This window comes from Nesoenas mayeri (assembly GCF_963082525.1).
Source record: "Nesoenas mayeri genome assembly, chromosome: 2".
Classification (NCBI taxonomy): Eukaryota; Metazoa; Chordata; class Aves; order Columbiformes; family Columbidae; genus Nesoenas; species Nesoenas mayeri.
In genome coordinates, this window is record NC_137543.1 from 141,506,131 (window position 1) to 141,530,800 (window position 24,670).

General features: G+C 40.3%; 1 protein-coding gene across 1 annotated transcript; it reads left to right on the top strand.

The window, feature by feature from the left end:
• Positions 1 to 7,585: 7,585 nt before the first annotated feature.
• OLAH (oleoyl-ACP hydrolase) lies at positions 7,586 to 21,492 on the top strand (the record flags this gene model as incomplete). Its single annotated transcript, XM_080364214.1, is given in 9 exon segments — positions 7,586 to 7,637; positions 14,313 to 14,362; positions 14,364 to 14,379; positions 16,466 to 16,597; positions 18,213 to 18,351; positions 18,928 to 19,027; positions 19,950 to 20,125; positions 21,030 to 21,115; positions 21,359 to 21,492. Coding segments are annotated over 9 exon segments (849 nt in total). The 5' UTR covers positions 7,586 to 7,621.
• Between the last annotated feature and the right edge of the window lie 3,178 nt (positions 21,493 to 24,670).

Sequence of the window (24,670 nt, forward strand, 5' to 3'; positions counted from 1 at the left end):
AAGAGCTATGGCTCAGCCCAGAGATATCTTCCTCTCCTACTGCCGCTGGGAAACCTGGCTGCACTGAAGAGCTCCCAAGCCCTGATGAAGGACTTGCAGCTCAAATAGCTCTTGAAGTAGTAATAGAACCAGTTTGATGCGACAGCCATCAGGGCAGGAGAGGACGTGTATGTCAGGCTATCTGCATCACACAAGAGTCTGTGCACAAGGTTGGGACCAGGCTGAGGGCGTAGCCTGGTGCCTGCCATCAGTGCCAAAGGTAGAGTCAGGACCTCTACAGAAACCGTATAACCCTCACCAGTTTGCAGTCCCTATTGCTTATATACCTATGAAGCGCCAAGATTTCTTTGCTACTCTAGGCCGTATGAGGACTGCAGTCTCCTATGGCTTGCTCTTTCCTTGGGACTGTAGACTTCAGATCCCTGTGGCCCTGCTTTTCATCAAATGTTCCTGTCACACATTGTTTTTTAATGCTAAAAGTTTGCTTGATCCATCTCACTGGTTCCCAGGTAGGTCTAAAGGCAGCTCAGAGATTAAAATCAAAGCCAATCATATCTTCATCTAAAAATCTAATTAGTAGCCTGTGCAAAGGAACAGAAGTATGATTCTTCCAAAAATGCAGTTTAACAAGGGGTTTGTAGTAATATTTGCCATTTCTAAGTGAATTTAAGGTTAATTCAGGTTTCAGTTCACAGCTGTGAGCCTAGCTTTGAATGAATGCAGCAAAGTCAGCATGTGATAGAAAACACTATCGAACTTGAAATCCTACAATTTATCTTTTTTTTTTTCTTACCACTGAAGCACTGGTAATTGGGAAAGAAGAAAGATTACTATTTCATATTCTGTATCACAAATGGCAAGATTTTTTAAATGTTGCACTAAAGTCTTTAGTTGTAGCTATGGGAATTGTGGCGATGTTATCTAAATTGGGCTCTAGCCAAAAATTTTCTTTCCACGCATTTCAGATAACAGATAACACCAAGACATTCTAATACCCTGTTCAGGCTGTAGCGATGGAAATAAGATGGCTTTTTTTTTTAAATCACTCTTCACTGTTGTACTTGCATAGGAGCACACCTAGCATAGCTGCTGTGAAAGCAAAGTAGGTAGACTGTTCATCTGCTGAAATGCTACTTAATCCTACTCTTCTGCTGTTCCTAAAAAGAAATATTATTATATAAATCTGTACATTTTTAGAGAAGGAAGATTAAGGACAGAAGATGGTGTAATAGAGATCACCTAATCTCCTTCACTTTCTTCATTGCTTTGGTATAAATGTTGAAATATTTTCTGTGACATGACTGCCATGCTCAGAACAAAATGTCAGTGTTGCTACAGGGCATTATCACTCACACCTTATGTGAACAAGGCTTTGCTCCTTGACTTCTTTCCACTTTCCATCAGCAGCAGTGGCACCTTCTGGTTGCTTCCCTGTTCCTACACGTCTTTGCTGCCAAAATGGCTTCACATCACCTGTTTCACTCTCTCTTCTTCCCTGGGCCACTTTGATAGCCCTGGAAAATGCGCATTTGTTTGCTTTTATTAATGATTATGTGAATGATGAATGTGAACAGGCATGTGTATGATATAGTAATGTGTAAGGTACTGATACAGTTGCAGAACTAGGAAATTCTAACTAGATCACAATGTTTAGGACTGAGACATGCTGGTATCCATAGGCTGCACAAACTGCATTTCTTTTGTGAAGGATAAAATCAGTAGAGAATGACATTGCCTAGCTGTCTGAAAGCCTACAAGCTCTGTTATTACAGGTTTGCAGGTATCAAGTTGTCAATGTCCTGACTTGTTCAGGGTTCCATGTTCCCAGCCGGGTGCCTCAGATGCCTGCCTGGCTGTAAGCAACCCGGCAGCTTTAATAGCAAACTCTCTGCCGCCCACTGAAGTGGATCATTTGACTCCCAGGCTTCCTAACCCGCTTCTGCACATATTGGTGTGGCCTGACAAGTGCTGAGTAGAGCAGGATAATGACTTTGCTGGTAGTGCCCTCGCTAATGCAGCTCAGCATCCTGTTGGCAGCTCACTGTTCGCTCATGTAGAGCTTGCTGTCCACCAGAGCCCCCAGGTCCCTTGCCATAGAGCTGCCCGTCACCCGGGTAGATACCAGCCTGTGCTGCACTCCTGGATTATGTTTTAACAAGTGCAGGACCCTACTTGTGACAGGTTGCTGTTTGAAAAGGAGCCATTGACCATCACCCTGTGGGTGCAGCTTCCCAGCCCCTTCCCCACCCACCACACAGACCATTTGTCTGGATTGTAACATGTCAGTTTCTCTAGGAGGAGGCTGTGAGGAACCATATTGAAAGCCTTGGAGAAATCCAGGTAGACAATGCCCACCACCCACCCCAAATCAACCAGCAAGGTTACTTTGTTGTAGAAAGTGATCAGGTTTGTCAAGCACGACGTAGAAAGTGATCAGGTTTGTCAAGCACGACTTGCCCCTAGTGAATCCCTCCTGGCTGTTCCCACTCATATGCTTCAACTGACTTGTGACAGCCCCTGGGAGGATTAATTCCAAAACTCACAGGAAATGAAGTCAAACTGATGGGCCTACAATTTCCTGGATCTGCTTTTAAGCCATTCTTGTAGATGGGGCTGACATTAGCCTTCTTCCAGTTCACCTCCTTCTTTTGTCTGCCATTAGTTCATCAGATCACATATCTAACTCTAAAATTTATAGGTAATAAAAGTTTGTTTCTCTTGAAAACTTTACAATCCAGGAAAATCTTGATTGCACAGAGGAATTCTTATGTATCCTTTCTTCATTGTAATAGGGTCTAAGTCAGAGTATATCTGGTTTTGTTGTTGGTTTGTTGGGGTTTTTTTTGAATTTCTGTTGTAAAAAAAAAAAAAAAGAAAAATATATTTCTCTAACCAGTTATCTTATATTTCAAATAAATCCAGATTCAGCTGAATGTGTGCCAAAGAAGGTCAAGTATTCATGCAATAATTCTTTCTTGGCTTATAAATATATATATATATATTTCTGAATTAAAATTAGATTAGCTGAATGTGTCTTTCAAGCCAGTAAGACAGACGGTGCAGGTCTTGTGTTTCAGTAAGAGTTGTAAAATAATTCTTAAGGACTAATTACTCCATTAGTTTAGCACAGATATGTCTTTTACATTCAAACCTTGGGGCTGTATATGTAATCTCAGCATCAACCTTTCCAGCTGGTTTAAGTGGGTCAAATCTTACAAAAGGATTGTGTAAGGACCCTTCCCTTATCAACAGGAGGATGGTGAGACTGTAGGGGATCAGCTGACTGATGTAGGTGAAAACAAATATATAGGATAAGTGCTAGTTTTCAGCTTGATAGACAATGTGCTCTTACTGCATAGCTATGTAGTTGCTGGTGTTGACAAAAAGATTGGGGTGGAAATTTACACTCCAAGAAGCTGGGAAGGGCAGGATTGTCTCTTTCATCATCAGCAGGATCATACAAAGCTGACAGCAAATCTGCATCTCAGTTACAGATTTGTCTTGGGTTCCTCTCTGAATCCTGCAGTCTCCCTTCTCCCCATACTTGCCTTCCCCACAGATTTTGCAACTAAGTTAAATTTGATTTCATTTGTGAGCGCTGTTGCAGCAATAGCTGCCTTACATTGTACTAGCTTTGGACTTCATAAGCATCCCAGCCAGTGTGACTGCCACCTGCAAATCACTCTAGATACTGTGTGCTGAGCCTTGGTACCCTTTCCAGGTCCTTTTTCTGTAGATTATCCTCTGTTCAGCAAAAGAAAGTTGTATCAGACTCCCCAGCTCTGCAGGAGGAAATACAGACTTCCTTGCCTTTATTCATGTTCATTCACTTTGATGAGAATTTTGCAGCAAAAACAACATTGATTTTGAATACTGTTATACTGCTTTTGTCATCAAATAGTACTGTAGGTCATCCTGTGACTAACAAATCAGGCCCCATTACTGATTTTTGGCAGGAATCTTGTATTTGTTTCCATACCTTATTAGCATGTTTCTGATTGTGTGAGTGACTGGCATCAGTCACAGTTTCAGGCCTGCTTTAGCAAATGCTTGAGCAGAGGGTCTGTATGAACAATTTGTGGACCTACCAGTGCATCAGTAAAGTTTAAAATCCCAAATCCCTCTTTTTTTACCTTTTTAAGGAGGGGCTGATTACCAAGAAAGTATCAAGTATGGGCCAAAGGTGTCATAAAGGATTAAGCTCTCTTTTATGGCCATCTTATTATATCAGTCCGTCAGTCAGTTTATGCCTACAGCATGAGCTGCTCATTAACTTGTGTAAATATGTGTTACCAAATTCTCCTTTGGTCCCATAGGTTTGCTCTAGGAGTAGGAGAGCTGGCAGGAGAGTGGGAAGATTAAGCCTATTTGTTATGCTAATGAAACTGCTAATGATGGTAACACCTGAATGAACTCAACCCTTTTACAAAGAGAAAGGTAGCAGATACCAAAAAAAAATTCACAGGTCTTAGCACAAGACCCCTCAGCATATTTGCTCTCATGTGGCCTAGTCAGGCATGAAAATCAACTCAATGTCCTCCCAGTAACAGCCTCTCAAGGAAAAGCTTGTGTTTTCTGGTACTAAATTACATCCACACTGAATTATTTCATGAGTATGTTGGCAAGAATATTTCTAGCATTTCTTTCTGTTTTGCAAAACTGCTGTTCTAGAGGAGAAACAACTTTGTTCCTCATGTCATCACCTATCAAAATTTCTGTGCTATGACCTGACTGTCCAATGTGTAGTAAACAACAGTGTATGATCAGTTGATACTTATGCAAGTGTGCTCATTTAGATATTTGCAGAATCGTTTGTGTCTTGCTTGATCAGTGACCTAGGAGAGGTGAGACACTTTGTCTGCTCCCTGGCAACAGCTGGGACTGAAGGTTCATGCATCCTCATTAACATTGCCTATAAACCAAAAGTATTTTCAAATATTCTATATACTTATTCCTGTTACCTAATGTGCTAGAGATTTAAACTCTCACAGGTGGAGTAAAGAAGCATCGACAGTTACAAGCTCTTCTTCCTATTCTACTTTTCTTATATGCCTGCTATTTCCACATGTTAGCACCTGCGATTCTTCCGTCCCACATTGCACTTCACTTTTGTTTTGGTGGGCTGTCAGCACTAGCCTGCTACTCCTTCCTCAAGCTCTCCTTGCTCATTATCGGCTTTGAGGCCTAGCACCTTGGGGACCTCGTTGTCCCCACATGCATGGGTGGCTGAGATGAGAAGGGTGTGTGGGGAGCAGTATTGGTGCAGTGCCCTACTCCCCTTGGCAGGCATTTGTACCCCCGTGTCCCTGGAGTTGTGGGCTTTGTGTCTCTCGGAACCCTAACAACATTCCTTGCTTACTGAGAAGAGTTCCTTCATGTTTTTCAATAGCTATTTCTATCTTTTCTGTGATTCAATCTCTGGCAGTATTTTACTTGGCTCACATCAAGTATTGCTGATTTCTGAAGGATCAAGTGGTAGTTTATAGTCAAATATATAGTCAAATTAGCACCGCTGTTCACTCTCAGTGGTTAAGTGCTGGCAGCTGTGTGACTCTTCATACTTCATAGATGTGCAGAGGAAGAAGGGATCACTGACCACTGTCTCATGTTATCACTGTTTCTGTTGGTGAAGACTGTATAGTTTCTGCAAGTTAACTGCTGTGTAATAATCTGTTACCCTGCAGAATTTGTCGATACAGCTGTGCACAAAGTGTCCAGACACTCCTGCTTCTCAATCTGCATGGTCAGCTCTGCATCTGTTCCTGGTCAGGTGATACGTGCCTTAGTTCACCTATTCCCCTAAGTGTGACGCATGCATCTATTGATTTTGGCTTCTTCTTTTATCTAGTGCTATCATTGCTTTGTCCTCTTAAACAAAATCCTGCCTTTAACAAGCCGTTTATCTCTTACTTCTTAGGAAGTGCAATAGACTGTTCCTTCACATCTGGCTATCCTCACAATACTCGTAGTTTTACTGCTGGATGGGGTCCATAGTGGCAATTCCACCTCTCTTCTGTGCTGAGAACACCTGTGGTGGTTGTTGAACTCAAAAAATTCCTACAGTTTCCTTTTACTTACAGGGTGCAGAGCATCTAAGGACCAACAAATTCATTTTCTTATTCTACAGCATTCTTGTTGACAGTTTGCATTGTCTCACTAGCTTATTATAGCACCCGATAACTTTTCTCTTATCTGATATTGCTGCCTGGAAGTGTTACAGTCTGGTTGTGGCTCTTGTTCTACAATAGTAGGAATTGATATTTGGATCCCTTCCTTGAACATTCCTAGTTGAAAGCATTTCTGTAGGGTGAGCTTTATCCCAAAGCTATAAATGAGTCTCCAAAATTTGAGACCAAAACTGGGTTTCTAATCTGTGTGATGCATCTGAGATGACAGTATATGGGGTTTTTTGTTTATCATTTTGTGTGCCTCACCGTGTTCCCATAGGAGGCTGTGGTTGGCCAGCAGTTTGCATTGCTAAGGCTGCTGCACTCTAGATCAGGTGGAGACTTCTGTGGAGGGCCACAAGGTTGTGCCCAGGAAGGGAGCACCTGAGGAGCCTTAGGGAGAAGTTTCAAAACTGCAATGTGGGCTGAGAGGCTGGTAGTATGAGAAAGCCTGTTTCCTGCCCACATTTCTCTATTTAAATGTTCATTGTTCTAATTTAGGTTCTTAGAAAATCTGGCTTTTGGAACTTGGACACAATTTCCCTGGTTTGGGTGTTTGCTGCAGGGAGCAAGTGCAGGAAGGGCTCCTCTAGGCAGCTGGGATCCTGCCACGGTATCTTTCTGTATCTGCAGCTGACAGGGCAGGGACAGGGCCAAACTGGTATTGGTGAAGTTTTGTTCTATCTCAGAAGTGGGTTTTTTTGGTTATACCAGTGACAGTTACTAGGATGCTTCAGATAATGATAGGTCAACACATGTTCCTCTCCTACTGAGACAGCAAGAAAAATGTCCATTTAGTTTTCTTTCGTTTTCCGTGGCCAGCCATGTATACAGACTGGCCATTTTTATGTGACTTCCATGATTTATTTCTTTTTTCAAGACTGGAAAGTCATCTTTTCTACTGGATTTTGCTGCCTCCAGGCTTTTCCCTGAGTACTCAAAAATTTTATTTTCTTCCTTGCTCAGCAGACCTTAGCACTATGTATTAAGTACAATAAGAAAAAGAACTCTCTATTTGTTAGACTAAATGGGTTCTCTGTTAGCAGAACTGTCTTATGGCATTGAAACTAGCTGGCTGTCTTCACTCATGTACAGACTCATTCCTGCATCAAGCTAATAGGCGCATGGTGCTGAAAGTGTTCACCAAGCCATTGTCACATGCATGTTCTATAACCATTTTAATAACCCGAATTTCCATCTTAAAGCAGGTAGCTTTTCTGGAAAGCTGTTGCAGAATCTGATGGATCCAGTGGTTAAAAAAAAATATCTTATTTATAGCCATAGTTAGTGCATGGACAAGCTGTAACCATTACTTGGAACGTCCTCACTTCCCCATCCATGTCTTCCACTCTGTTTGTAGAAGGTAATGTGTTATCTTTATAAACTCTTTTCTAGCCACATCGTGCACCAGATCTGGTTTGAATTCACTTTTCTTGAAGAGGCTGACCAGTGCTATGGGCAGAATTCCAGGTGAGATCTCTTCAATACTCTTTCAGGTGTCACTCATCTTTCCAAATCTCTCCAGGAGGTTCTGCTAATGCATCTCTAAAGTCTTCCCTTCTGCAAATTCTGCTTTTCCCTCTATGTTTCAGCTGCATGATTCCTATTTTATTACTTGTGTGTAATTTTCTGAGGCCATAGTTAAGATTAATAATAAATTGGGATGCATGCTGGTTTTGATTCATTTAAGACTGTCTCTGTCTCAAGACTGCCCTAAAGGGAAGGCTTACTACTGCTTTCTTTTGGATGGTATGAGAACTGCTTAATTGCATGCCTCTCCATATAAGCAGCTAAGGGTGATTTTTTAAGAGAAAGATCTAAGTGTATCCTTATTTTTATCCTTTGAAGTTGAGTGATGAGGAAATGAAGTATAATTGCAGTAAATGTGCTAAAAATGAGGCAGATTTGTTAAAATAATAAATAATTATTGACAATGAATAATGACTGTTGGAAGAGTAAACAAATTACACAATACATACAATCCAATGTATTTCACAACTGTCAGTATTTAAAGTCAACCTTTATTGAGCAACATACACAATTTAGTTCTTTAAATCTGTTGTGTACAACTGAGGAACACATGTTGCTTTGTTGCCTTAATTCAGGGATCTGTGTATGCTTACTTTACTGCTCAAAATGAGTCACCTTAAACTACTGCTAGTGAGTTACAACTGCCCCAGCAATGTTTCTGTTGTTAAACAAGAATTACATTGGTGGGTTTCCAGTACTAATATCTACTGGATAAAAAGATTACTCCTGCACTATTTCACTATCATTTCTGAAAGAATCACGCTTACTAGTCATCCTTTAAGTGTTTTACCCACTTTTATTCTTGCAGATTGCTAGAAGTGACAGGTTACTTCATGCATTTCAGTTGCTATGACCTGCAGAATGCACACTGCTTATACAGAATAGTAGATGTTGTCATTTACCATCAATTGGTAGTAAATAAGTTTCAGTTTTTTGAGAATGCAGGTATTTTTTGACTTACCATTAGGTCCACTTGTATTAGTTTTGTGGTCCAAAAGAGACTGAAAATTGCCATAAAGCAGCAGCTAAGAAATCTCTAAGGATAAGGAACTTCTGAGGAGTATTTGAGAGTCTTAGAGGGTGGTTTTCAGTGGAGCCACACTCTGCCATCTGTGATGCATGGAAGCCAACTCAGCACGGCCACTACGAAGGCAGGTCCTGGATCTGTTTTGTGCCAGGAGAAAGGCAGCAACACAAGGGATAAGGAGAGGTGGAAAAAGGTTACAGCACTGAGTGGTAAGAGAAACCCGTCCTTACGCTCTAAGTTACCCTCTGAGAGACCTTACAGAACAGGTACGAGGCCTTGAGTCTGATAGATGAAGAGCATAATGAGATAGAGGAGGAACCTGTGCAAATGTTCTTGCCAAGGTCAGAGAGACCAACCCCTCACAACAAAACCTTCATTAAGATCAGTGCCAAGAAGAAACAATGGTGAGTTATGGTCATTGGTGATTCCCCCCTGTGTGGAATGGAATGACCTGTTTGCAGACTGGACCCTCTTTTCAGGGAAGTTTGCTGCCTCCCTGAGGTCTGAATTAGGGATGTCACCATAAGACTGAAGAGCCTAGTACAACCTTCAGACTACTGTCCATTCCTGCTCTTTCACATAGGTAGAAATGATGTCATGTCAAAGAGTCTGAGGCCTATCAAGAACGCTAAAAAATATAGAAGCACAGGTAGTGTTTGCTTCAGCCCTCCCAGTAATGGAGGAAGACTTTGGAACAAACAGGTGACCCCAGGATATCAGTACCTGGCTTCAGGGTTGGTGCCTCTGCCAAAACTTCAGGTTTTTAAACCATGGAAGAGCCTTCAAGAGACAAGGTATTCTGGTGCCTGATGAGATCCACCTGTCCTGATGGGAAAACACATCTTTGGGTGTAAGCAGGAGGGACTGATTGAGAGAGGTTTAAACTAGAATCAATGCAGGAAAGGAGATACCAACAGGATTGCAGCAGGTAAGCCAAGGGTTGGCATGTCATTGCCTGAAGGTGACAATTTACACTGCTTCAGGGAGCATGGATGGCTCAAGGGCATATCTGAAATGTTTGTACACCAACGCACACAGTATGAAAAACAAACAAGATGAACTGAAAGTGTTGCTCAGCTCCCAGAGCTACAATATCATTGGTATTAGCAAGATTTGGTGGAATGAGTCCCACAACTGGAGTGCTGGAATGGAGGGTTACAAGCTGTTCAGGAGGGATAGGCAGGGAAAATGAGGTGGAGGTGTTGTATGTAAGAGAGAGGTTTGATTGCACAGCCCTTAGAGTTAGCGATGATGTGGTTGAGAGGATTAGGGGGATGAAAAACAAAGGAGATGTTGTACTGGGTGTCTACTACTGATTGCCCAGACAGGAGGTAAGCACCAACAAGTTATTCTACAGGCAATCAGGAGAAATTTCTGGATCAGTAGCTCTCGTCCTTATGGCAGACTTCAACTTCCCAGAGATAACTGGGAGTGTCATACTGCCATGATGAGCAGGTCTCAGAAATTCTTGAAGTCTGTAGGAGATAACTTCTTGACACAAGTACTCAGTAGGCCAACTAGGAAAGATGCCCTCCTAGACATGCTGTTTGTGAATAGAGAAGAACTCGTGGGGGATGTGATGGTAGGTGGCTATCTTGGCCACAGTGGTCATGAAATGGTTGATTTTAAAATTTTCAGTGTAAAAAGAAAAAAGGACAGCAGAGTTTCTACCCTGGACTTCAGGAGAGCAAACTTTAAGATATTCAGGGAGCTATTATATTTAGCAGAGTACCCTTGGAATCTGCTTTTGTGGACTTAGGAGTCCACGAGTGTTAATCAGTTTTCAAGAAGCACCTTTCAGAAGCAAAGGAGGAGGCAATTCCACTGTGTGTTAAGTCACGCAAGTGAGACAGAAGACCAGCTTGGCTGAACAGAGAACTTCTCATGGAGCTCAAGAGAAAAAGAAATTGTATGATTTCTGAAAGCGAGGTCAGGTTTTGCAGGAATATTATAGAGCTGTGGTTCATATATTCAGGGAGAAAACATGAAAGGCCAAAGCTCAATTAGGGTTGAAACTGGCCAGTGGTGCTTCAGATAACAAGAAAGCCTTTTTAAAACATGTTAATAGCAAGAGGATGTTGAAGATGCTCATCTAGTAGGGATGAAGAAAATGCAGAGGCATTCAATTATTTTTTGCCTTGGTCTTTAATAATACTGATAGATACTGGGCTGTCTCATCCTGAGTCAGAGGACTGCGACTGTGGGAACAGTGACTTTCTATTTGTGGATACTGGAATTGTAAGGGACCAGCTGTTTCAGCTGAATGTTCACAAGTCCTTGGGGCCTGGTGGGATTCACCCCACAGTACTGAGGGAGCTAGCACATGTTACGGCAAGACCGCTCTCGATCATCTACCAAAGGTCTTGGGAGTCTGGCGAGGTCCCTGCTGGCTGGAAGCTAGCCTAGGTTATTCCAATTTACCAAAACAGTGCAAGGGAAGACCCAGGAACTACAGACCTGTTAGTCTAACGTCAGTTCCTGGAAAAATTATGGAGAAGATTGTACTGAGTATTATGGAAAGGCATTTAAAGAATAATGCAACTGTCAGGCACGGTCAACATGGGTTCAGAAAGGGAAAGCCTTGTTTAACTAATTTGATCTCCTGTCATAAGGTCACCCGCCTCATGGGCCAAGGGAAGACATTGAATATAGTTTTTCTGGATTTTAGTAAAGCTTTTGATACTGTCCTGCATAGCATCCTTCTGGATAAATTGTCCAGCTGTGGGATGAGCAGGTTCATGGTGTGCTGGGTGAAGAACTGGCTGAAAAACAGAGCTCAAAGGGTTGTAGTGAATGAGGCTACATCTGGCTGGTGACCAGTCACCAGCGGTGCTCCTCAGGGTTCAGTTCTAGGTTCAGTTCTGGTCAATATATTTATCAACGATCTGGATGCAGGAGTTGAATGCACCATTAGCAAGTTTGCTGATGGTACCAAACTGGAAGGTGCTGCTGACTCTCTTTAGGAATGGGAGGCCTTGCAGAGGGATCTAGATAGATTAGAACTTTGGGATATGATTAATGGGATGAAATTTAACAAGTCCAAATACTGGATTCTGCATTTAGGATGGAGTAACGCTGGGCATAAGTATAAATTGGGAGAGGAGTGTCTGGAGAGCAGACGTGCAGAAAGGGACATGGGGGTGTTGGGTGGCAGCAGCTCAGTGTGCGTCAGCAGTGTGAGCCCTGGCAGCCAAGGGGGCAAACCCCATCCTGGGGGGCATCAAACACAGCGTCACCAGACAGTCAAAAAAGGTGAGTGTCCTGCTGTGTTCAGTGCTGGTGAGGCCTCACCTCAGGTACTGTGTGTACTTCTGGGCCCCACAATTTGAGAAGGGCGTGAAGGTCCTTGAATGTGTCCAGAGGAGGGCAAGAAACATGACAGGGCTGGCAGGAATGTCCTGTGAGAAGCGGCTGAGCACTTTGGGCTTGTCTAGTTTGGAGAAAAGGAGGCTGAGGGGCAACCTTATGGCTCTCGACAGCCTCCTGAGAAGGGGAGGTGGGGAGTGAAATGCTGAGCTCTTCTCCCTGGGATCCAGTGATACATGAGGGAACGGTTCAAAGCTGTGCCATGGGAGGTTTAGACTGGACATAAGGAAGTGTTTACTGAAAGGGTGTTCAAACACTGGAACAGGCTCCCTAGGGAGGTGGTCGATGCCCCAAGGCTGTTGGTGTTTAAGAGGCATTTGGACAATGCCCTTAACAACATTTCAACTTTTGATCAGCCCTAAATAGGTGGGGCAGTTGGACTTAGATGATCATTGTGTTAATAGGTCCCTTCCAACTTCATAGTCTAGTCTATTCTGTTCTGTGCTAGTGCTGAGTTGGCAAAGCTGGCTCTGTAAAGTCTTCTTTTACCTTCAGCCCTGGAAATGGCAAACATAATTTTGTTGAGACTGACACCTCATGGAACTGGTTAATTTGTGAAAATAATAATTTTCATATGAAAACAAATAAATTTATAGTCTTTGGATACTGAGAAAAAATTTAGAAGGCAAGCAAAACCAACCAATACATACAATTTATAATTTTATTATTTTTAGGGAACGATCATGCTATATGATTAATGCTATACTTTCAAAATCTTAACCTATTTTATTTTCAGCCTTAGTTAGGAAATAATAGTTTCCAGTAGTATTTTATTACTTTTAGGAACATTATTGGTTGACCTGACATTTATAACAGCTGGCTTTCATAACATTAACGCTGGGTGTCGGATTTTACAGTTGGCACAGTTTGAGGTAGGAATAAATAAAGCATATTAGGTACTTTATTATAAGTTGTACCTTATCATCAAATACCTCTTATAGAACATACATCATATGGAGAAGCAGTACTGGGCATGACAGCACAGATCAGGACTAGCACATATAAGCTACTTTAAATTGTGCACCTTCCAAACATAGGTGTGCCTCATCTTACTTCACAATAATTACAACAGAAAAGTCCTGTGAAAGAAGCCTTAGCAACACTTTCCACTTTTGCCATTTGGAAGTGGCAGCTGCAGGGCCCAGGACCAGCGTTTACTGTGGAGCCCACGCTTTTCCATGGAAACTGCTGCAGTCAGAAGAGGCGGGATAAGGGAGAAATACTGACATTTGAGAAGCAGTGGAACCTGAGCAACACTGGAATTTTGGCTTGTTTGTCACGTTAATTTAGGGTTCCCCAGGCAAGCAGAAATCAGCAGGGAGTAGAAAACTGCAGACCTCATTTCAGAAACTGCTTACTGAAGGGCTAAGTCAACAGGCAGGCTTTTCTCTTACTGCCACAGATTTTTCAGTTTCCTAGAAATGAAGAATAATGTGAAACCCACAAAGTAGTCTAGCTTGTGTGTCTCAAGTTAAGCATCGGAAGCCATTTGAGCACTCAGATTCATTAGTTTCGGCCACTACTTTTGCATGTTTTTGTTATCACTACTGATATTTTGATAGAGTAACAACAACAACAACAAGCCAGTATTCCTAGTACTACAAATGCAATTACAAAACATACTGGTGGTTTTAGGTTGCTGATAGCATCTGGTCCCCAGGGGTACAACATAGGAGATAATAGAAGTCATTCACACAAAGCTATGTCTTCCAGCTTGTAGAAATTATAACTGGCCCACTAACCAAATGCAGTGTCTTATTCAAATCAGGCAATATTCTTCTACGTTAACATTTTCAGGCCCCTACAAAACTGTCCAGCAGAGGTGTGGGCACTGTACTTTTGAATACAGTTCTTACAAAAGGCTGTCTTTTCTTGTTTACTTTATGCAGGCTTTTTCTTCAGCGAGGTGTGGGGCTCCATATTGAAACTGGTATAACTTCAGCACCATCATGGGCATGTTGAACTGTGCTTTGTCAGTCTCTGGGACCGATCTGTCCCTGCGCTTCCCATATCTTGCTTCCAACACTCTGTGTCAGGCCAAGCCCCTGATGCCTCAGGCCCTGCCTCTTTTCCAGGGTGTGGGCTCCTCCCCTTGATCCTGGAGAAGACTTAAAGCAGTGGCTGTGGCACCTGGGTGCACATCCCTCCTCTCCTGCCAGGCTGCCTCTGCTCCCATTGCTGCTGGTACGTAGAAATCCTGGTTCCTGCTTCTTTCTGTGCAGCGCTGGGAAGTGGATCCATCCTAGGGCTGTCTTTTCCAGGCACTGGTGGTTTTTCCTACCTATTCAAGTATTTGCAGCTAAAATCAGCTGGGTGGATGGTGATGGAATAAGCCTGTATGAGTAGAAAATGTGAAAGATTCTCAACGACTGGTAATGTATCTTTAAATAGTTTAGGGACTTCAACTACATGTCCTTCTTCATCATGCTTGAAATTTTTCTCTCCCCTTTGGAATCAGTTTGAGAGAGATTTTTCTTTTCTTATTTGACTGTCAAGTTAAAATGTTGGCTTCAGAAATGTTTGAGGTTTTGTGTCTTTTTGTGGAAGAAGTGACTGTCTAAATGGGATTAATGGTACTGAAGCTAAATGAATCTACCAGAGGAATTATGTTCTCTGCAGAATTGGTTCCACTATTCTTCAGCTATTTTTAGCTCACAGTGTCTACCCAGTGATTTTTGATACAAGTTTTTTTTGGCTTGCTCTTCTTATAGTTTCTTTGAGATTATTCTTAACAAATGTTGACAAACTTTCCAGTTTAAATATATGTGAAAATCAAGAAATTGCCACAGCAACATTTGTGTGGATTTTCTTCTGTCTTACTTCGTTATGTATTTTTAAAATGGGTTTGAATTGCTGCCTGTTCTCATCTGGTTGCATTTCTCAAACTTTTTGTGCAGGTGAAAAAGACTGCATGGAGGCATGTAGATGTATTTTGTGATGAATCAGCCCTTGCATATACTGAGCTATATTCAAAGAAGGAAATAATATGCATAATGTTTTGCAGCATTTTGGAAATAGAATTTTGCTGCTTGTTATCCCTTAGTTGCTATTTTTCAGTCTTTTGAACAAGAACATGTGAGTTTATTGTAACGGTTGCAGAAAACATTTTATTTAAAAATTCTGTATCACTGTTGCTTCTAATTAATTTATCTTTACCAGGTATTTCTGTTGCACATGGTGTTCCCAGGTTCTTTTGCCAGCACACAAGCAGTAGCAGGGTGTCACCTCAGTGCTTATGTCCACAAACCTGATAAGCAGGAATAAAGGACATGAAAATCAGGAAAGAAGAATAAAAATGGCTGAAACTTGCTTTTTTCTTCAAATAGTAAAGACAGTATCTGATGCTAGAGACAACAGAGTTGTCATCTTCAATGCTATTTTTCCTGCACAGCGAGAAGGAAGGAGTAGTTATAAATTTTGCTTTAGCTGTTTCATCTGTCAGTGAGTAAAAAAAAATATTAATGTTGCTGTAATAAAGCTGAATGTGGTTGTGGTTACTCTACTGTCTTAAAAAGAATATAACAAAATCAGGAAAAGTCCAGAGATGCGCAGTGATGCTGGTCATGAGTATGGAAGCAGCGCCCTAGGAGGGATACCAAAGCAAGCCAAGGCTTTTCATTCAGGAAAAGGCTGACTGCAGCCAGGCAGTATGACAGAAGATCTCAGAAATGCCCTGGGGCAAATCCTGAGAGATGCACTATTCACTTTCTCTGCAGTACTGCTCTGTGGCCATGAAATGAAGCTGCAGGAGTTGGATTAAAAACAAAAAAGGAGCTTATTCTTTATGCAACCAACAGTAGGGCTGTGCAACTCATTGAAAGAGGATGTTGTAGATGGCACCTGTTCATAGGAATTGAAGGAGAGACTGGATAAATACATGAAAGATAAATTCATAGGTGTTTCCTATATATAAAGAAACTGCATCCAGTTCCCTTAACATCCATTTTACCACTGCATTAGAGAGAATATTGAACCAGGTGGTCCTTATGTCTTCTAGGTCTTTAGATGTACCTTATATTTTTGTGTATGTTCTAAAAACCAGTGTTTTTAAATGGTCATCTTGAAATCCTATATCGATTTTGTTCTGCTGCTTGTTACATTCTTTGTGCACAGTGATTTGAATAGGAAAAAATATTAACTAGGGGTGTTGCCCAATACAATTTCATCAACATTTATAAAACCAGAACTGGTTTCCACTGTTGCATGAAGATATCTAACAGATTGTTGTGCCATAAGCAGTTCTGATGACAGAAAATATTGCGGCCCATTGTTTCAAATTAAACTTCATTCACTCTGATTTTCCTATAGCTTAAGAGTCTTGTTCTAGAATGACATTTGGTTTTCTTGTTTTTTCTTGTTGTTTGTTTGTTTTTAGAAATGGAGAAACTGGTTGCTTGTCCATACAAAAGGCCAAATGCTCTCTGTAGGTTGATTTGCTTTCCGTGGGCTGGGAGTGGAACTTCTCAACTTGCTCGATGGGGCAAACTCTTCAGCAGCTCAACTGAAGGTTAGTCATTTGTGTAGTTAAAGGAGAAGTTAAGCAAGTCTGAAATACACGGTAGCCACCTTTTTTGAATGAAATATAATGGTCTTGAAAGCACTTCAGTCTTTTTCCAAGGAGTCTTACCCAGAAAGGAATTCCATTAGAAATTAGCATTCCCGTTAGCATGCTGAGTTTACTAAGTTTCTGTACTACCTTAGACCAAATTATATTTGGCTGGGTTAAAAAGTTACATTCTGAGAGCTAAATTTCACAAGACTGCGGTACGCCTGACTGTTTCAGAAATTATTGGTATGATTCAGAAACAGCAATACACTGGCATATTATTAATATGATAAAAAAGTAATCAGCAAGGTTAACAGTGAAGATCTGAGAACTATTTTTAATGTTGAGAGACTGCACAGAATGAATTTCTGTTATCCAGAGTGTTTGCATGGTTTTGCGCTCCTATCAAAACCGAAGTTTAAACTATGGATTTATAACAGTGAAATTACATTTAGTTAAAGTGTGAAGTAATTCTCAATGCTATCAGGCTACATCAGCACTAAAAAGACCTGTTGCTGTGTGAAGAGGAACTAAGGCCATTTTCCAGGCCTTCCACAAATAAGAAAAATAATCTAGCATTTATAGACAGCATTACTACTGCGATTGTACAAGTCCTCTAAATGCTTGTATGCCTTCTGTAAAAACTTGCACAAGTCACATCAAATTTTCCTTGACGTTTTAAATTAAAAAAAACCACTTTTGTCCACTGGAACTGCTTCCAGCAAAGTTACTAAGGAGATGGACTAGGAGCAACTGCAGGCACGGATTAATAAAATCGTGGTGTAGCATGCTCTTTCAAAGATGTTTTGTGCAGATTGGAAGTATAGAAGATGCAAACATTTCTGTACAGCTGTCTATGGTATCAGGTAGTGGTTTATTCTACCTCTTCTAAAATACTTCATGTCTGACCCCATTACTTCCATATGAGTTTGGCAGTATGTGTGATGTCAAGAAGATTTTAGAAAATCAACTTTTTTTTTGTTTTCTATTTATTCCTGTCTCTAAACAGTGGGAGGGAAATCCCCAGATTTGAAAGGAATAAAAGCATGCAATATGTCCTTCCATGTACATATAAACTGCCATCCATTTATACTATGATTCCACATTTTACTACGTGCAGTGCTCAAGAGCCTGCAAAGAACAAGGACTGTATGATTCTAATATAGTTTATCTTTCTAATGCTGCCATTGAAAGGATGTATTTTACTCAACCCTCAAACTTATTGTTGTTGAAATTAATTAATTGTGGTTATTCGTTAGTAATATTAATAATGATAAAGTTGCTTTGAAACCTCAGCTGAGAGCAGGACCTTGTGGATTTCTGACCCAAGGCATTTATCTAACAGATCAACGGGAGACGCATCATTTGTGAGTGAAGGAAGGGACAGAGACCTAATCTCTCACAGAATTAAAAGACAGCAGTAGCAACAGCAAATACACTGTATAAACTGTGAGAAAGGTTAATTTAAATAATCTAGATATTCTGCAGAACAGATTTAAAAACTTAACATGATTTTACTATTTCTATTTGAAATAGCTGTAATTCTTTTCCCTCCCTTCTTCTACCTCTTCTGCAGTGTTCTGTGTAAGGCTTCCTGGAAGAGAATCTCGTCTTAAGGAGCCTTTTCCAAAAGACATGACAGCCATAGTTAATGAAGTTACAAGTGTTTTGTTAAAAGAATTGCAGGAAAAACCATTTGCATTTTTTGGTCACAGGTAAAAATATATACATTTTTAGATACCTTGGTGAAGGAGTTTTGTATTTGAACACTAGGAGTAGATAGTTACTTGCCTTTATCTGAAAAACTTTAGGAAAATACACTTCTGCAAAGGTCTTCATTCAAGTCGTCCTAAAACACGCTGTTGATCTCAAACACTCTGGTTATTTGTTAGGTCAAGCACAATATCCTCTAAGAATGACAGTGGTGTGATTTATTTTCTTCTAGCAATGATGCATTATAGTTCTATTTACTCTTAATATTTGTGTCAGTGCTTACTCTCCGTGAATGCAGGGGGTGAACCATTTGTAAAACATACGGATTTTGAAGATCACTTAGTCCCAAGTATTCGAAATAACTGTTCTTACTGCAAAAGGGTCTGACTTGTAATACTAGACTGTATAGGAATACATTTCATGTCTATTAACAAATATCACTATAATTTATTTGTCATATATGGTTTCAGTAACTGTTCAAGATAGCCAGTTAGTGCTGAAATTCAAATAATGCTTAAATGTTCCAGTTTTTACATATGTTTTATCTTACTTTGCTTTAATTTCTCTTTTTGCTACAGTTTTGGATCTTACATTAGTTTTGCAGTTGCACTACACTTGAAAGAAAAGTACGGACTAGAGCCGATCCATCTTTTTGTATCAGCGGGACATGCCCCAAATGTAAGTTACAGCATCACTAACAGTACAAACCACAACAGTATGTTAGCTACCAAGAGCAAAAATAACATTTTACAATACAGTATGCAGAGTTGCTTTGATATAAAACAAGCATTAACCTTAGCTCAGGGAGAACAGTCTTCTTAAGCTAATGCCACCATTTTTGAATACTGTATTATTTACTATGGCCTTTGGCTTTTTACTAAAATGTAATCAAAACAAAATAGAAAGTGCCACTCCCTACTCTGTCTCATGTGAACAGTCTAAACTAAGCTTTCATAAACCTCCTGCACCAGCCCTCAGTACATTTGTGCATTTCTTTCTTTTCTTCCTCCTTCTTCGCTGGCTTTTTAACCTGTCCTCAGTTCCTTCAGGTTCTGGTGGTTCTGCTCATCTTTCTCAGGAAAACAACAGTGAAGTGGCTTTTCCCCAGCCCTCCTGTATTCAGTCAGCATTTGCTCTTTCCATTCTTCTGTTTCTGGGGCTTCTTAGCAGTCCTGAGTACAGGCTAGTACTTCATGGAAGCAATCATTATTCCTGCAAATTTCCATAATCGATTGGTCTCTCCAGTCCTTCATTAGTCAGATTTGTGTCCACTGCTAGGCTTTTCTTTCTCTTAAATACATTCTGTTATTAGCTGTATTTCAATCGTAAGAGTCAAACTTTGAACACAATTCAGTCAATGGTTACTTGTCTGTGGAAGTTTCAGACCCTGAGGGTGCTTGGCTCACTCATAATCTGTATTTTCAGAAAACAGTCTACTAACCCTTTCCAAGAAGTATTTTCTGTGTATGTAAAACTAATCAGCCATTTTATTTTGGACACAGAGAATCACTGTCCTTTTTTGCTAAAACAATTCTTAATGAAAATATTATTTGAAGTATGTTATATGCAACATCTGATCTGATTTGTCTTGTGCTGACAGTCTGAAGAATTTCTTCACATAAAAAGCACACCCATATGTGATATAAAAGATGAAGACATTCTTACATATATACAGTTTTTAGGAGGAACTCCTCCTGAGCTTATGCAAAATGAAGACATTAGGAAACATCTGCTACATACTTTCAAAGAAGATATTAGAGTTCTTCAGACATTTTCGTAAGTTTTACGGTTTTGTATTACATTTGTATTTGTATTGTACAGTTTTACTTTTGTCTGATCATTTCAGGTTTTCTTTTTTCACTGGAATTTGTTCTTGTTTCTGATCTAAAAAGATTATGAAGTAGTAAACATAGTTTTCTCTTTTGTGTGCTTTTCCATTTATATTGTAGTATTTAAGACCCAGATGAAAACACTGCTTACTGTAGCAACCACTGCTGCTATTACACCAGTGAATGTCATGGTAGAATGACAGTTCTACTCAGGATCCAAAGTCAGGAGCCACTAAAAGGAATATTCTCACATCTTTTGTTGTTATCTGAGGCTCATAAGCTGAACTGATCATGCATCGGGATCACTGCATTCAGCCTCCTGACTCAAGGTGCCCTGGCCTCACCAGAGCAAAGAATCCCTGGGTTCAAGGCATCCGGAGAGCGACCGGCTGCTTCTGTCCTCCCTGCTGTCCCCACTGGATCCTATGCAACTGCTCACATAGCTGAGTGGTGATGCTTTCTTACCCTGGTAAAGATAAGGACACTCTTGGATGTGGGACCCATTTTGGCCATAGGAACCTGACACTGATAAGGCCCTGAAATGTTAGAACTTGAATATAAGCAGACAATATAATCGTTTATTGTAGGTGGGAATTTTTATTGCAGGTTGAAGCTCTTTTTTTCCTAATTGTTTGCTCATCCTTTCTTTGAAATTTTAGACCTAATTGCTATAGGATAAGGAGCTAGAAATCTTACAGTAATTTCTTCCCTGATGTTCTGCACAATCAATGCCTGAAGTTTGTTACATTTTGGAGGAGAAAGAAAAACTATTTCCTGTGTGGAAGCAAACCTCAAACATAAGTGTCTTATGGAAAGTAACTTTTTTTTACTACTCCTCTTTATGTTCACAGTTTTGAGACAGCAGAAAGGAAGATTCCCTTCTCTTGTGATATCACCTGCTTTAATGGGTCTGAAGATAATCCACATGATTCAAAAGGTACTTTGCTTAAATGATTTTCCTCTTAGGCATTTTCCTGTTGTATCAAATCAGTTCATGAAGAGTTTTCTGGGGTCTTTTATCTCTTTCTTGAATGAAAGAGATCAACAGAGCCATCTCATTGTGTTAACCAAAATAGTTGATATGGGATTTAAAATAATTATTAAATAATAACTTTGAAATAGTTATGTAAAATGACCACAATGGTTGTAATTTCTCTGACACTTTAAATCTCTTTTTCAGCCTGGCATGACCTAACAAGTGGAGACATTTCTTTTTACAAGCTTCCTGGAGGTCACTTCTATCTGCTGGAACCCTCTAATGAAATTTTCTTGACAAAACACATAACAAAATGTATAGAAAATGCTGGCCCATGAGTTATTTCCCTCTATTTTAATGACAGGAGCTGTAAGATTAGTCCACAGCACTTCATAATATGTCACTCTTTCTGTAGAATTTCATGCAGTTATGCATAAGAGTTGTTCTGTTCCTCAAGAACTTAGCTGTAATCCTTCTAAAGGAGGAGTTTTTCTGATTTTTTTTAAAACTAAACATTGGCTTTGGATCTTAAAAACTAAAAAAAAAAGTTTTATCTTTCCCCTCTTCTCATCTTGCGTTTGCACAAACCCTTCACTTCCTATGGAACAAAGAAACCTCATTTGCAAAAAATACTTCTAGAGCTTCTCTGTTTATGTGCTCCTGTAAAAACGCTAAAGAGAATGTAATACTCACAGAAACCCACAATTCTTACAGAAAGCTTCATTTATTAGGTTCAAATTTATTTAGAGTAAGATACAATCTAAAAATAGAGTATGTACGTAAATACCCCTTACCATCAAACAGCTTATGCTTAAAAAATTTTTACGTCAGACTACACAATAAGGAGTTAGTATTGCATTTTTCTCAACAGACTTAGTTCATTAGCTACTGCAGAGTTAGTTATTATTAGGAATTATTTTGAGTATTCTAGATCCCATATTTTTCTACCAATGCGTTTGCTTTAGAGATATAGGCCTTCATGGCGTCCTCTTTTGATAAACCTGTAAAAGTAAAGTAGGAGTCATTACCTTTCCTCATTTGTCATCCTCTAAACATGACTACATCATGTAAATTTAATTGGTGTGACACCTTTTTTCAGGTTCCACGCTTCCCATTTGGCTTTGCCTTTCAAATCCAGCATTCCTGGACATTCTGCCAAAATAAATGCATACCTTTGACTATCATGCAGATTTACATAACATTTGATTTCATCAAGATATGAGAGTAATTGTGAATTATATATAGGAAATAGGAATACCAATATTAATATCTCCAATAGTAGCCTGTTTGTACAATCCATATAGTTCCTTCAGTTCTTCATCAGTTGGTGTTGTTTTCAGTTTTCTTACATCTTCTGCAGCATGATCAAAGTCAGCCTGATGAAAGAAAAAACAAAAGTGTTGGTTTTCCTCTCAAGGGGTATGCTTAAAACTAAGTATAGCACACACAGTAGTATCACTGGATATTCTTTATTACTCACTTGGATTTAGTGGGAAGTCTAGACATTTTCCTATGAATAAAGCTTAATAAAACCGTAAATTATTAGAAAGAGAACTAGGCCTACTTAGCTGACAGGGTCAGCACTGCTAAAATAAATAAACTTATTTTTTCCAACGGTTTTACATCTAAACACTTGGAACCATTACAGACGGTCTGGTTTCAGGATAGCTACAGATATATGTGTGCAAGCACCCTATGCAATGGCTGTAGTGTATATGTCTTTCACAGCCACGATGGGGGTATAAGGTGTTCACTGAACTTCACTCCCCAGTAGTAATCCCTGAATCCTTCTGGCCCTGACCGCGAGGTGTGACTGGAGGTGGAGCTGGAACACCCCGAGGGGCTCTGCCCATCTCCCCCTTCATTGCCCCTTCTCTGCTGACAGTGCAGGAGGTGACCTGCACTTGGCACAGATGTACCCCACGGAGATGGGCAGCACAACTGCCAGCGTGACCTGCAACACCCAGCTCTCAAACACAGCAGAGCACAAGAGTGAAGGAAAAATTTACTCCGTTCATCATCACGCATCCCACACTCATATCAACAACGCAAGGCAATAGCTGTTACTCTCTCTATATACTAGGTCTTGGGGTAGACTTTAGCATCAAGTTTGGAGTCCTGGTTCATGCCCAGGACATTTCAGAGAGAGATTTGGTATAAGTGACCACAGACCTGCCAGGTTACTGCACTACTGTAATTCAGAACAGAAGCAGGCACTTTAACGTGCCATATGCAGGTTTCAATCATTATTTTAGCTTTTGAGTTGGACCTGCATTTGTAGAAGCACAGTATATCCTGCAAGATGTGCTATTACATGTATATTTAATTTGTACAAAACCAGCCTACAACTTTGTGCTAAAATCAGTGACCTATTCAACAATGGTTTCACCATGAGTGCTGTGGCTCTGTTTAGATAACTGAGACCTTGGCATTACCTCAGCAGTCTGTACTGTGCTTCTTTAGACTACTTTTTCCTTCCTCTAGCTACAGGAAACATTTTTACTTCTTTTAAATAAGGAAACCTAATACACACTTGTCTCCCCAGTCGATGCCTTTCTCCTTGGCAAATGACTGCTGGGTGGCACAGGTGACAGAAACAGCAAGTACGCTTCACTATAGCATTCTCTAAGTACAAGAGAAAGGTTATTCCTGTATTTAAATTCAAGGAGGAAAAATGAAAAAGAATTTAATTAGAGACTGATGCTCAAGTATCTCTCTTCAAAGAAAGGCCCCTCCATGGAATCACAAAACTACACATTCACTGATGCTCAGGACCCATCAGCCGGTGGCTGCGTTAAAGCAGCAGGTGGACGAGGGTGAGGACGGGCAGCTGAGTGTGCTGCAGCCTTCTGCACACACCTGGCCACCCCCCCACCAAGCCAGGCACCTCTGCCTCCCAAAATGAATTAACTGTTTGCTTTTTTGGCCTGGAAATTTAGTTTGTATCTGGGAGCTTTACTTACTAGCCAAACTTCTGAGGAATTTCTCAGTTTTTGGCAAAATTCTCAATTGCTATTTGAAACCCACAAAGAGAACGCACAAGTCTTCTAAGAACAGAAGTGCTCACCACAGGAGCACACACATCAGTAACACCAGAGCTGAAACAAGGAGCAGCAGGTAGATAGGTATATTTAAAAGGGATGCTTAAAAAAACCCCTATGGTGTACGATTAAAAGGGTGTGCTAGCAAATGAATGCTCCCTTAAAAACAGTGATTAAAACCAGATCTTGAATCTTATTTAAACTGCAATTATAAATTCACAGAACATTAGATGAGAAGGGTTCATGATGATAATCCACATCTCTAGTTCTGACAGTTTATAGCACCATTAAAAATGCAATGGAAGGCAAGATCTTCAGACAAACATCTTGCAGCAATGTAGGTGCTTATTAACAAATAATCTTCCAATTCAGCAAGAACCTCAATGTGTGCATAACTGAAAGCAGAAGTTCCCAGATGATTCCCATCAAGGCCTCCCAGAACCAAAGAGCCAGTGGTCTTTAAAACAGTCTTTAG